We start from the raw sequence: 14,606 nt of genomic DNA, 5'->3' as shown, positions 1-14,606 counted from the left end.
CTGTATATTCCCCTTGTCCCATCAGGCTGATAGATATACTGTATATTCCCTTGTCCCATCAGGCTGATAGATATACTGTATATTCCCCTTGTCCCATCAGGCTGATTTGTGTGATAATAAGCCAGGCGGATAGTACATCACTGCCTCTCAGCCTGCCTCTCAGCCTGCCTCTCAGACTGGTCCTCTCAGACTGGATATACTCAGACTGTCCTCTCAGCCTGGCCTCTCAGCCTGTCCCTCTCAGACTGGCCTCTCAGGCTGACTGGCCTCTCAGACTGGCCTCTTGTCAGACTGGCCTTGTCTCAGACTGGCCCTGTATATTCCCTTGTCCCTCAGCCTGTATATTCCCTCCTCAGACTGGCCTCTCAGCCTGGCCTCTCAGACTGGCCTCCCTCAGACTGGCCTTGTCCCTCAGCCTGGCTTCTCAGACTGGCCTCTCAGACTGGCCTCTCAGACTGGCCTCTCAGACTGGCCTCTTAGACTGGCCTCTCAAGACTGCCTTGTCCCCTCAGACTTTCCTCTCAGACTGGCCTCTCAGCCTGCCAGGCTCAGACTTTCCCTTGTCTCAGACTGGCCTATTCAGCCTGTCCCTCAGCCTGCCTCTCAGACTGGCCTCTCAGACTGTATATTCCCTTCTCCCATCAGACTGGCCACATCAGACTGGCCTCTCAGCCTGCCTTGTCCCTCAGGCAGACTGCCCTCTGATAGACTGGCCTCTCAGCCTGTCTCTCACACTGGCCTTGTCTCAGACTGCCTCTCAGACTGCCTCTGATAGACTGTATATTCCCTTGTCCTCTCAGACTGGTCCCTCAGACTGGCCTCTCAGACTGGCCTTGTCCTCAGCCTGTATATTCCCCTTGTCTCAGCCTGGCCTCTCAGCCTGGCTCTCAGACTGGCCTCTTAGACTGGCCCTCTCAGACTTTCCTCTCAGGCAGACTTTCCCTCCCTCAGGCTGGTATATTCCCTTGTCTCAGACTGGCCTCTCATTCCCCTGCCTCTCAGCCTGCCTCTCAGACTGGCCTCTCAGACTGGCCTCTCAGCCTGCCTCTCAGGCAGACTGGTCCCCTCAGCCTGCCTCTCAGCCTGCCTCTCAGCCTTCCTCTCAGCCTGCCCTCAGCCTTCCCTTGTCTCAGCCTGCTTTTCAGCCTGCCTCTCAGCCTTCCTCTCAGCCTGCCTCTCAGCCTGCCTCTCAGCCTGCCTCTCCCATCAGCTTGCCTCTCAGCCTGCCTCTCAGCCTGCCTCTCAGCCTGCCCTCAGCTTGCCTCTCAGCCTTCCTTTCAGTTTAGCTGTCTGCTGATAGATATACTGTCCCTCTCTCCCTTGTCTTTCATTCCCCTGTCCCCTCAGGCCTTCCCCTCTCAGCCTTCCCCTCTCCCCTGTCTTTCAGCCTATTCCCCTTGTCCCATCAGTTTGGCTGTCTGCCTGATAGTCCTCTCTCCCCTGTCTTTCAGCTGATAGATATACTGCCTCTCAGCCTTCCTTTCAGTTTGGCTGTCTGTATATTCCCTGTCCTCAGGCTCTGTATATTCCCTGTCTTTCAGCTTATTCCCTTGTCTCAGCCTTCCTTTCAGTTTCAGGGCTGTCTGCCTGTCCTCTCTCCCCTGTCTTTCAGCCTACCCTCTCAGCCTTCCTCTCAGCCTTCCTTGTCCCCTGTCTTTCAGCCTGTCCCTCTCAGTTTGGCTGTCTGCCTGTCCTCTCTCCCCTGTCTTTCAGCCTACCCTCTCAGTTTGGCCCCTTTCTGCCTCTCCTGTTCACTTGTCAGGCAATGCCCTGTTGGCTACTTCTAATTGCTGAGTTAATCAAGGGCAGATTGACCAGACAATGTTTCCTAGTTTTTGCCAGCTGATAGATATACTGTATATTCCCCTTGTGGCTGATAGATAGCCTTTAAATCAAAGGTGTAAATGTTGTGCCCTCTCACACATTTTTTGAGACTGTAACTGAACTCAGGCTGATAAAAAATTCCCTTGGCCCATCAGGCTGATGTTACATTGATGCTGATAGTCTAATCAGTGCTCTGTCTGATGTCTGATCTCTCGACTGTCTCTCTCTCGCTGGCCTCTCTCTCTCGCTGTCTCTCTCTGGCTGTCTCTCTCTCAGCCTGGTCTCTCTCTCTCTGTCTGGCCTCTCAGCCTGTCTCAGCCTCTCTCAGACTGTCCTCTCACTGTCTCTCTGGCCTCTGTCTCTCTCAGACGTTCTCTGGCCTCTCGCTGTCAGCCTGGCTCTCTCAGCTGTCTCTCAGCTGGTCTCTCTGTCTCAGCCTGCCTCTCAGACTGCCTATCTCTGGCCTCTCGCTGCCTCTCAGCCTCTCACTGGTCTCAGACTGGCTCTTTCAGACTGGCCTCTCACTGGCCTCTCAGACTGGCTTCTCAGACTGGCTTCTCAGACTGGCCTCTCAGACTGGCCTCTCAGACTGGCCTCTCAGACTGGCCTCTCAGACTGCCTCTCAGACTGGCCTCTCAGACTGGCTTCTCAGACTCTCTCAGACTGGCCTCTCAGACTGGCCTCTCAGCTGGTCTCAGCTGTCTCAGACTGGCCTCTCAGACTGTCTCGCTGCCTCTCTGGCCTCTCAGCCTGCCTCTCTGCCTCTCAGACTGGCCTCTCTCAGACTCTCTCGCTGGCCTCTCTGCCTCTCAGACTGGCCTCTCGACTGTCTCTCAGACTGGCCTCTCAGACTGGCCTCTCTCTCCCTGTCTCTCAGACTGTCAGACTGGCCTCTCACTGCCTCTCAGACTGGCCTCTCAGACTCTCTCTCAGACGGCCTCTCAGACTGGCCTCTCAGACTGGCCTCTCTCTCTCTCAGACTGTCTCTTTCTCAGCTGGCCTCTCTCTCTCGCTGTCTCTGTCTCTCGCTGTCTCTGTCTCTCGCTGTCTCTCAGCCTCTTTCTCTCAGCCTGCTGCTTCTCTCAGCCTTCCTTTCAGTTTGGCTGTCTCTCCGCTCTCCTGTCTTTCAGCCTACCCTCTCAGTCCTCTCAGCCTGTCTCTCTCTCTTTCAGCCTACCCTCTCTCCTCTCAGCCTTCCTCTCAGCCTTCCTCTCTCCTGTCTTTCAGCCTCTCTCTCTGTCCTCTCAGCCTTCCTCTCAGCCTTCCTCTCTCCTGTCTTTCAGCCTACCCTCTCAGCCTTCCTCTCAGCTCCTCTCTCCTGTCTTTCAGCCTACCCTCTCAGTTTGGCCCCTTTCTGCCTCTCCTGTTCTCTCACAATGCCCTGGCTACTTCTAATTGCTGAGTTAATCAAGGGCAGATTGACCAGACAATGTTTCCTAGTTTTTGCCAGCAAGTGGCTGTCTCTTTAAATCAAAGGTCTAAATGTTGTGCCCTCTCACACATTTTTTGAGACGTAACTGGAACTAGAAAAAGGCCTAGTTGTTCTCTCTATCAGTGCTGTCTCTCTCTCACTGTCTCTCTCTCTCGCTGTCTCTCTCTCTCGCTGTCTCTCTCGCTGTCTCTCTCTCGCTGTCTCTCTCTGCTGTCTCTGTCTCTCGTATCTCTGTCTCTCTCTCTCGCTGTCTCTCTCTCGCTGTCTCTCTCTCGCTGTCTCTCTCTCTGTCTCTCTCTCACTGTCTCTCTCTCTCGCTGTCTCTCTCACTGTCTCTGTCTCGCTGTCTCTCCCTCTCTGTCTCTCTCTCGCTGTCTCTCTCACTGTCTCTCTCTCTCGCTGTCTCTCTCTCGCTGTCTCTCTCTCTCGCTGTCTCTCTCCCTGTCTCTCACTGTCCCTCTGTCTCTCTCTCACTGTCTCTCACGGTCTCTCTCTCGCTGTCTCTCTCTCACTGTCTCTCTCTCGCTGTCTCTCTCTCGCTGTCTCTCTATCGTTGTCTCTCTCTCACTGTCTCTCTCTCTCGCTGTCTCTCTCTCACTGTCTCTCTCTCTCTCGCTGTCCCTCACGCTGTCTCTCTCACTGTCCCTCTCTCGCTGTCTCTCTCTTGCTGTCTCTCTCTCTCTCACTGTCTCTCTCTCTCGCTGTCTCTCTCACTGTCTCTCACTGTCTCTCTCACTGTCCCTCTCGCTGTCCCTCTCGCTGTCCCTCTCACTGTCCCTCTCGCTGTCTCTCTCTCGCTGTCTCTCCCTCGCTGTCTCTCTCTCGCTGTCTCTCTCGCTGTCTCTCTCGCTGTCTCTCTCTCACTGTCTCTCTCGCTGTCTGTCTCTCCGTCTCTCTGTCTCATTGTCTCTGTCTGTAGGAGTACCAGATAGTTAAGAAATCAGCTCGCTCCCTGAGCACCTTTCAAGTGGAGTCTCCATGGCGACTGGCCCAGCCGTCTATTATATCCAACATAGTCCTCATGAAAGGACAGGGAAAGGTGAGTGACACACACACACACACACACACACACACACACACACACACACACACACACACACACACACACACACACACACACACACACACACACACACACACTGCTCACCACACTAGGCACTGATCCCACTACCTCCCTCCCAGGATGTGACTGAATGGTCTTTATTTATCTGTTGTCCGTCACCATAGTCGGTAAACATCCTTCACCCCCCAGATATATAGTTCCCCCCAGATATATAGCCCCCCAGATATATAGTCCCCCCAGATATATAGTTCCCCCCAGATATATAGTCCCCCCAGATATATAATCCCCCCCCAGATATATAGCCCCCCAGATATATAGTCCCCCCAGATATATAGTCCCCCCAGATATATAGTCCCCCCAGATATATAGTCCCCCCCCAGATATATAGTCCCCCCAGATATATAGCCCCCCAGATATATAGCCCCCCAGATATATAGTCCCCCGATATATTGCCCCCAGATATATAGTCCCCCATATGTATAATCCCCCCAGATGTATAATCCCCCTCAGATATATAGTCCCCCCAGATATATAATCCCCCTCAGATATATAGTCCCCCCAGATGTATAGTCCCCCCAGATATATAGTCCCCCCGATATATTGCCCCCCAGATATACAGTCCCCCCAGATATATAGTCCCCCAGATATAGTCCTTTGCCCCCAGATATATAGTCCCCCCCAGATATACAGTCCTTCTCCTCCCCCAGATATACAGTCCTTCTCCTTCCCCCAGACATACAGTCCCTCTCCCCCAGACATACAGTCCTTCTCCTCCCCCCAGACATACAGTCCCTCTCCCCCAGACATACAGTCCTTCTCCTCCCCCAGACATACAGTCCTCTCCCCCAGACATACAGTCCTTCTCCTCCCCAGATATACAGTCCTTCCCCCCCAGACATACAGTCCCTCTCCCCCAGACATACAGTCCTTCTCCTCCCCCAGATATACAGTCCTTCCCCCCAGACATACAGTCCTTCTCCCCCAGACATACAGTCCTTCTCCTCCCCCAGACATACAGTCCTTCTCCCCCCAGATATACAGTCCCTCCCCCCAGACATACAGTCCTTCTCCCCCCAGACATACAGTCCTTCTCCCCCAGACATACAGTCCTCCCCCAGACCCCCCCAGACATACAGTCCTTTCCCCCAGACATACAGTCCTTCTCCCCCAGACATACAGTCCTTCCCCCAGACCAGTTCTCCCCCAGACATACAGTCCATACAGTCCTCCCCCAGACATACAGTCCTTCTCCCCCAGACATACAGTCCTTCTCCCCCAGACATACAGTCCTTCTCCCCCCTCCCCAGACATACAGTCCTTCTCCCCCCAGACATACAGTCCTTCTCCCCCAGACATACAGTCCTTCTCCCCCAGACATACAGTCCTTCTCCTCCCCAGACATACAGTACAGTCCTTCTCCCCCAGACATACAGTCCTTCTCCCCCAGACATACAGACCTTCTCCTCCCCAGACATACAGTCCTTCTCCCCCAGACATACAGTCCTTCTCCCCCAGACATACAGTCCTTCTCCCCCAGACATACAGTCCTTTCCCCCAGACATACAGTCCCCTTCTCAGTCCTTCTCCCCAGACATACAGTCCTTCTCCCCCAGACATACAGTCCTTCCCCCAGACATACAGTCCTTCTCCCCCCAGACATACAGTCCCCCCAGACATACAGTCCTTCTCCCCCCAGACATACAGTCCTTCTCCTCCCCAGACATACAGTCCTTCTCCCCCAGACATACAGTCCTTCTTCCCCCAGACATACAGTCCTTCTTCCCCCAGACATACAGTCCTTCTTCCCCCAGACATACAGTCCTTCCCCCAGACATACAGTCCTTCTTCCCCCCAGACATACAGTCCTTCCCCCAGACATACAGTCCTTCTCCCCCAGACATACAGTCCTCCCCCCCGCTCCCCCAGACATACAGTCCCCCCAGATATATAGTCCCCCCTCCCCCAGACAAACAGTCCCCCCCAGACATACAGTCCCCCCTCCCAGACAAAGTCTCCCCCAGATATATAGCCCCCCTCCCAGACAAACAGTCCCCCCCAGATATATAGTCCCCACCCAGACATACAGTCCCCCAGACATCCAGTCCTTCATGACAAACATCATTGACAGACCAGTAAACAGAGAAGTGTACTATTGGAATTGAGTTGTATAGCGTATAAAAGTCACATTCTATTCATCTTGGTATATTTTAGTCAGAAGCTTGATACAATTTCACAGTGAATGTGTGTTTGCATGTTGAAACACTCTACAGGGTCTCGAGAAGCCAAGTCCTTCTCACATGTTCGTGTGTGATTGGGCACATACCTGGTACGCACATGTAATGAGTCTGGCTCTTAGTACTTCCTACAGTTTGGTTCTGAATGAAGTGTGTGGGTTTTTGGCCCTGGGGTTCAGACAGTATTGTTGGTAGTTGGTTGTGCTCGGTGGTTGTGAAACCTTTGTGTGTGTGTGTGTGTGTGTGTGTGTGTGTGTGTGTGTGTGTGTGTGTGTGTGTGTGTGTGTGTGTGTGTGTGTGTGTGTTAGGGACTGGGGTTCAGCATCGTCGGAGGTCAGGACTCTGCCCGAGGAAGGATGGGGATCTTTGTCAAGACTATCTTCCCTAACGGAGCAGCGATCGCAGACGGACGACTGAAAGAGGGAGATGAGATTCTGGAGGTGAATGGAGACTCAGGGCCTCCAGGGCCTGACCCATTAGCAGGCCATCCAGACCTTCAAGGTAACAGTCTGGGTTAGGATTAAGGTTTAGGCCATCCAGACCTTCAAGGTAACAGTCTGGGTTAGGATAGTTTAGGCCATCCAGACCTTCAAGGTAACAGTCTGGGTTAGGATTAAGGTTTAGACTACAGGTCCCCCCAACATCCAGATTCAAGGTAACATTAGGATTAGAGGTTTAGGTCCAAGGTAACAGTCTACTAGTTAGGATTAGGGTCCTAGGATTAAGGTTTAGGCCATCCAGACCTTCAAGGTAACAGTCTGGATTAGGATTAGGGTTAGGATTAAGGTTTAGGCCATCCAGACCTTCAAGGTAACAGTCTGGATTAGGATTAGGGTTAGGATTACAGGGTTTAGGCCATCCAGACCTTCAAGGTAACAGTGGATTAATGAGTTTGCCATCCAGATTAGTCTGATTAGGTAGGGTTAGGATTAGGTTTAGGCCATCCAGACCTTCAAGGTAACAGTCTGGGGTTAGGTTTAGGCCATCCAGACCTTCAAGGTAACAGTCTGGATTAGGATTAGGGTTAGGATTAAGGTTTAGGCCATCCAGACCTTCAAGGTAACAGTCTGGATTAGGATTAAGGTTTAGGCCATCCAGACCTTCAAGGTAACAGTCTGGGTTAGGATTAGGGTTAGTCTGGATTAGGAGGTTTAGGCCATCCAGACCTTCAAGGTAACAGTCTGGATTAGGATTAAGGTTTAGGCCATCCAGATCTTCAAGGTAACAGTCTGGATTAGGATTAAGGTTTAGGCCATCCAGACCTTCAAGGTAACAGTCTGGGTTAGGATTAGGGTTAGGATTAAGGTTTAGGCCATCCAGACCTTCAAGGTAACAGTCTGGATTAGGATTAGGGTTAGGATTAAGGTTTAGGCCATCCAGACCTTCAAGGTAACAGTCTGGATTAGGATTAGGGTTAGGATTAAGGTTTAGGCCATCCAGACCTTCAAGGTAACAGTCTGGATTAGGGTTAGGATTAAGGTTTAGGCCATCCAGACCTTCAAGGTAACAGTCTGGATTAGGATTAGGGTTAGGATCAGGTTTAGGCCATCCAGACCTTCAAGGTAACAGTCTGGATTGGATTAAGGTTTAGCCATCCAGACCTTCAAGGTAACAGTCTGGTTAGGATTAGGGTTATGAAGGTTTAGGCCATCCAGACCTTCAAGGTAACAGTCTGGATTAGGATTAGGTTATGATTAAGGTTTAGGCCATCCAGACCTTCAAGGTAACAGTCTGGATTAGGATTAGGGTTAGGATTAAGGTTTAGGCCATCCAGACCTTCAATGTAACAGTCTGGATTAGGATTAGGGTTAGGATTAAGGTTTAGGCCATCCAGACCTTCAAGGTACCTAAATTCACAGGTTTTTAATGAATCGCTTTTGGAGGATAACCCTTAAATCACAAGTGGTGCATGTCAGTGGCTTTTGACCAATCAATGAGAGTCATGCCTGTAATCAGTATGACACTCTGTTCTTGTTAATGTTGTTGTCGTTGTTTTTTTGGTCCTAATACTGTGTCTCCGGTCCTGTCCCTGTGTCCTCTGTGTCCTGTCCTGTGTCCTGTCCCTGTGTCCTGTCCCTGTCCTGTCTCTGTGTCCTGTCTCTGTGTCCTGTCCTGTGTCCTGTCTCTGTGTCCTGTCCCCCTGTGTGTCCCTGTGTCTCTGTGTCCTGTGTCCCTGTGTGTCCTGTCTCTGTGTCCTGTCTCTGTGTCCTGTCCCTCCTGTGTCCTGTCCCTGTCTCTGTGTCCTGTCTCCTGTCTTTGTGTCCTGTCTCTGTGTCCTGTCTCCGGTCCTGTCCCTGTCCTGTCCTGTCTCTGTGTCCTGTCTCTGTGTCCTGTCTCTGTGTCCTGTCTTTGTGTCCTGTCTCTGTGGTCTCTGTGTCCTGTCTCTGTGTCCTGTCTCTGGTCCCCTGCAGCAACTGAAAAAGGGTGTGGTGACTCTAACAGTACGGACACGTCTCCGAAGCCCCAGCCTGACGCCATGCCCCACCCCCATCCTTCTCAGCCGCTCCTCCTCCCGAACTCCAACGCCAGCGGGGGCAACCCCACCCCAGTACCCACCACCTTCGACGAACCCCGAAACCCGCAAGGGACCCCCAGGTCCTGGCCCCAAAGACCGCATCATCATGGAGGTTACACTCAACAAAGGTACCAGAGAAAGTAGGGTTGAACGGAGTGGGGTATCTTTCACTTTAGTTGTTTATCTCAGTTCAGTCGGTGTGTTAGATTGGCTTTTGTTGATTTGAGATGACATTAGTTTAGTAAGATATGAAATACTCCGTTAGATCTATTCTTTACTATTCTTACTGTCTAAACTATTCCAAGTGGCAATGGTAAAGAGTGGTGTCAGGAGATGCTATGGGCCGACAGTATAGTAGCCACACTCAAAAATCCTCTCACCAACTCACTGTCCTGCCAGGGTTCAAACCTGTCCTGCCAGGGTAGGAACCTGTCCTACCAGGGTCAAAACCTGTTAGTCTTGGAACACAGCAGATAACATTTTATAAATAAGAGAGTGTCCTACCAGGGTTAACACCTGCCCTGCCAGGATCCAAACCTGTCCTACCAGGGTCCAAACCTGTCCTGCCAGGGTAAAAAAAAACCTGTCCTACCAGGGTCCAAACCTGTCCTACCAGGGTCCAAACCTGTCCTGCCAGGGTAAAAACATGTCCTGCCAGGGTAAAAAAACAACTGTCCTACCAGGGTCCAAACCTGTCCTACCAGGGTCCAAACATGTCCTGCCAGGGTCTAAACCGGTCCTACCAGGATTCAAACCTGTCCTACTAGGGTTCAAACCTGGCCTACCAGGGTCTAAACCTGTCCTACCAGGGTTTTAAACCTGGCCTACCAGGGTCCAAACCTGTCCTACCAGGATTCAAACCTGTCCTACTAGGGTTCAAACCTGGTTCAAACCTGTCCTACCAGGGTCTAAACCTGACCCACCAGGGGTCCTACCAGGGTCTAAACCTGTCCTACCAGGGTATAAACCTGTCCTACCAGGGTAAACCTGACCTACCAGGGTATAAACCTGTCCTACCAGGGTCTAAACCTACCAGGGTATAAACCTGTCCTACCAGGGGGTATAAACCTGTCCTACCAGGGTCTAAACCTACCAGGGTCTAAACCTGACCTACCAGGGTCTAAACCTGTCCTACCAGGGTCTAAACATTATTTATGTATTATATTTTTTTTTCACCTTTATTTAACCAGGTAGGCTAGTTGAGAACAAGTTCTTGCAACTGCGACCTGGCCAAGATAAAGCATAGCAGTGTGAACAGACAACACAGAGTTACACATGGAGTAAACAATTAACAAGTCAATAACACAGTAGAAAAAATGTCCTACCAGGGTCCAAACCTGTCCTACCAGGGTCTAAACCTGTCCTACCAGGGTCCAAACCTGGCCTACCAGGGTTCAAACCTGGCCTACCAGGGTCCAAACCTGTCCTACCAGGGTCCAAACCTGGCCTACCAGGGTTCAAACCTGGCCTACCAGGGTCCAAACCTGTCCTACCAGGGTCCAAACCTGGCCTACCAGGGTTCAAACCTGGCCTACCAGGGTCCAAACCTGTTAGTCTTGGAACACAGCAGAGTAATTTTGTGGAAAATGAAGGATTGCTAAACACCTGGAGGTGTTATTGTCAGTTCAGCCATAAAGCAGAAACCCCTCCACAGTTTTGGTAAACAAATAAGGGAATGGGGCTGGAGAATGTTACCACTCTCACATCCATAGACAGAGCTACGACTACAAGAACTGACCATCCATGATATCACAATTGTAATTTTAATCATGTTTTGAGGCTACACAGTGTTTGTTTACAAACATTGAAGTAAAACAAGATTCAATTTTGTCCAAACAAATGGATGTACCAATCGCAGATTTCCACTTTAATGAGCGTGTCTCTCGTTGAGAGTGGTCTGCCTTTCACAGAGAGGCTCTCTGTGCTGTCGAGTTGTTCACTTCATCGTTGGCCTCCATTTCATATTGCCCTCTCCATGCTTTTGGCTATGACTGAAATAGGAGTTGATCCAGCCTCCATTTCATATTGCCCTCTCCATGCTTTTGGCTTGACTGAAATAGGAGTTGATCCAGCCTCCATTTCATATTGCCCTCTCCATGCTTTTGGCTATGACTGAAATAGGAGTTGATCCAGCCTCCATTTCATATTGCCCTCTCCATGCTTTTGGCTATGACTGAAATAGGAGTTGATCCAGGCTCCATTTCATCACCTGCAACTATGGAGGAAGAAGAGAAAGACTGATAGCTTAGAAGACGGGACATTTTAAGAATTGTTAGAAATGCATCTTGCTCATCCTCCCTGTGTCCTTGTTGTCTTTGTTTCCTGTGTGTGTGTGTGTGTGTGTGTGTCAGAGCCCGGGGTGGGTCTGGGTATAGGGACCTGCTGTCTAACTCTAGAGAACAGTCCTCCAGCCATCTACATCCACAGTCTGGCCCCCGGCTCTGTCGCCAAGATGGATGGACGACTCAGGTAGGTCATATCCCCATTAGTCTCTCCTCACAACCTCACTCCCTTAGTCACTGATCTAGGATCATCTCATACTCTTGTCTCTCCTCACAACCTCACTCCCTTAGTCACTGATCTAGGATCATCTCATACTCTTGTCTCTCCTCACAACCTCACTCCCTTAGTCACTGATCTAGGATCATCTCATACTCTTGTCTCCCCTCACAACCTCACTCCCTTAGTCACTGATCTAGGATCATCTCATACTCTTGTCTCTCCTCACAACCTCACTCCCTTAGTCACAGATCTAGGATCATCTCATACTCTTGTCTCTCCTCACAACCTCACTCCCTTAGTCACAGATCTAGGATCATCTCATACTCTTGTCTCTCCTCACAACCTCACTCCCTTAGTCACAGATCTAGGATCATCTCATACTCTTGTCTCTCCTCACAACCTCACTCCCTTAGTCACAGATCTAGGATCATCTCATACTCTTGTCTCTCCTCACAACCTCACTCCCTTAGTCACAGATCTAGGATCATCTCATACTCTTGTCTCTCCTCACAACCTCACTCCCTTAGTCACAGATCTAGGATCATCTCATACTCTTGTCTCTCCTCACAACCTCACTCCCTTAGTCACAGATCTAGGATCATCTCATACTCTTGTCTCTCCTCACAACCTCACTCCCTTAGTCACAGATCTAGGATCATCTCATACTCTTGTCTCTCCTCACAACCTCACTCCCTTAGTCACAGATCTAGGATCATCTCATACTCTTGTCTCTCCTCCCAACCTCACTCCCTTAGTCACAGATCTAGGATCATCTCATACTCTTGTCTCTCCTCACAACCTCACTCCCTTAGTCACAGATCTAGGATCATCTCATACTCTTGTCTCTCCTCACAACCTCACTCCCTTAGTCACAGATCTAGGATCATCTCATACTCTTGTCTCTCCTCACAACCTCACTCCCTTAGTCACTGATCTAGGATCATCTCATACTCTTGTCTCCCTTAGTCCCTCACAACACATCCAACACCACCATCCCAGTAACCCTGGACCCATTCCAATTCGCATAACGACCCAACAGATCCACAGATGACACATTCTCAATTGCATTTCACACTGCCCTCTTCCACATGAAAAAGTGGGTAAATTACTGGGGTGGCAGGGGAAATAAATAAGATGGCAGGTAGTGGTTAGAGCGTTGGGCCAGTAACCGAAACGTTGCTGGTTTGAATACCCGACAAGCTGAAAAATCTTTCGATGTGCAATTTCACTTATGTTGGTACTTATGCTGATGCCTAGTCACCTTACCCTGTCTTCTTCTACATATCTATCTCAAATACCCCTGCCTCATACCTCTGCACACAGCATCAATCCAGGACTAAGATCGGATCGTACTACACCGGCTCCGACGCTTGTCGGATGTGGCAGGGCTTGCAAACTATTACAGACTACAAAGGGAATCATGGCCGAGAGCTGTCCAGTGACACAAGCCTACCAGACGATCTAAATCACTTATATGCTCACTTCTAGGCAAGTAACACTGAAACATGCATGAGAGCATCAGCTGTTCCGGACGACTGTGTGATCACGCTCTCCGCAGCCGATGTGAGTAAGACCTTTAAACAGGTCAACATTCACAAGGCCACAGGGCCAGACGGATTACCAGGATGTGTACTTCGAGCACGCGCTGACCAACTGGAATATATATATATATATTCACTGACATTTTCAACCTCTCCTGTCCGAGTCTGTAATACCAACATGTTTTAAGCAGACCACCATAGTCCCTGTGCCCAAGAACACTTAAGGTAACCTGCCTAAATGACTACCAACCCGTAGCACTCACTTCTGTAGCCATGAAGTGCTTTGAAAGGCTGGTCATGGCTCACATCAGCACCATTATCCCAGAAACCCTAGACCCACTCCAATTTGCATACCACACAAACCGATCCACAGATGATGCAATCTCTATTGCACTCCACTCCACACTGCCCTTTCCCACCTGGACAAAAGGAACACCTACGTGAGAATGCTGTTCATTGACTACAGCTCAGCGTTCAACACCATAGTGCCCTCAAAGCTCATCACTAAGCTAAGGACCCTGGGACTAAACACCTCCCTCTGCAACTGGATCCTGGACTTCTGACGGGCCGCCCCCAGGTGGTGAGGGCAGGTAACAACATGTCCGCCACGCTGATCATCAACACAGGGGCCCCTCAGGGGTGCGTGCTTAGTCCCCTCCTGTACTCCCGGTTCACTCATGACAGCATGGCTAGGCATGACTCCAACACCATCATTAAGTTTTCTGATGACACAGTGACAGGTCTGATCACCAACAACGATGAGACAGCCTATAGGGAGGAGGTCAGAGACCTAGCGTGTGGTGCAAGGACAACAACGTCTCCCTCAACGTGATCAAGACTAAGGAGATAATTGTGGACTACAGGAAAAGGAGGACCAAGCAAACCCCCATTCTCATCGACAGGGCTTTAGTGGAGCAGGTTGAGAGCTTCAAGTTCCTTGGCGTCCACATCACCAACAAACTAACATGGTCCAAGCACAGCAAGAGAGTCGTGAAGAGGGCATGACAAAACCTATTCCCTCTCAGGAGACTGAAAAGATTTGGCATGGGTCCTCATATCCTCAAAAGGTTTTGTAGCTGCACCATCAAGAGCATCCTGACTAATTGCATCACTGCCTGGTATGGAAACTGCTCGGCCTCCGACCGCGAGACACTACAGAGGGTAGGACGTACGGCCCAGTACATCTCCGGGGCCAAGCTTTCTGCCATCCAGGTCCTCTATAGGCGGTGTCAGAGGAAGGCCCTAAAATTGGCAAATACTCCAGCCATCCTAGTCACAGACTGTTTTCTCTGCTACCGCACGGCAAGCAGTACCGGAGCGCAAGTCTAGGTCCAAGAGGCTTCTAAACAGCTTCTACCCCCAAAGCCATAAGACTCTTGAACATCTAATAAAATGGCTACCCAGACTATTTCTATTGCCCCTCCTCTTCTACGCTGCTGCTACTCACTGTTATTATCTTGGCATAGTCACTTTAATAACTCTACCTACATGTACA

General features: G+C 50.5%; 1 protein-coding gene across 1 annotated transcript in view; it reads left to right on the top strand.

Annotated features, from left to right (window-relative positions):
* Positions 1-14,606, top strand: part of LOC118375790 (PDZ domain-containing protein 2-like) — a 232,384-nt gene that overhangs the window by 155,183 nt on the left and 62,595 nt on the right. The window contains 5 exon segments of the mRNA XM_052479737.1: positions 4,176-4,295; positions 6,862-7,011; positions 7,013-7,054; positions 8,965-9,196; positions 11,420-11,537. Of these exon segments, the coding sequence (XP_052335697.1) occupies positions 4,176-4,295; positions 6,862-7,011; positions 7,013-7,054; positions 8,965-9,196; positions 11,420-11,537 (662 nt within the window).

Source organism: Oncorhynchus keta, chromosome 25, assembly GCF_023373465.1.
Source record: "Oncorhynchus keta strain PuntledgeMale-10-30-2019 chromosome 25, Oket_V2, whole genome shotgun sequence".
Lineage (NCBI taxonomy): Eukaryota > Metazoa > Chordata > Actinopteri > Salmoniformes > Salmonidae > Oncorhynchus > Oncorhynchus keta.
Note: the sequence above shows the minus strand (reverse complement) of the source record. Positions and strands in the feature narration are given on the sequence as shown.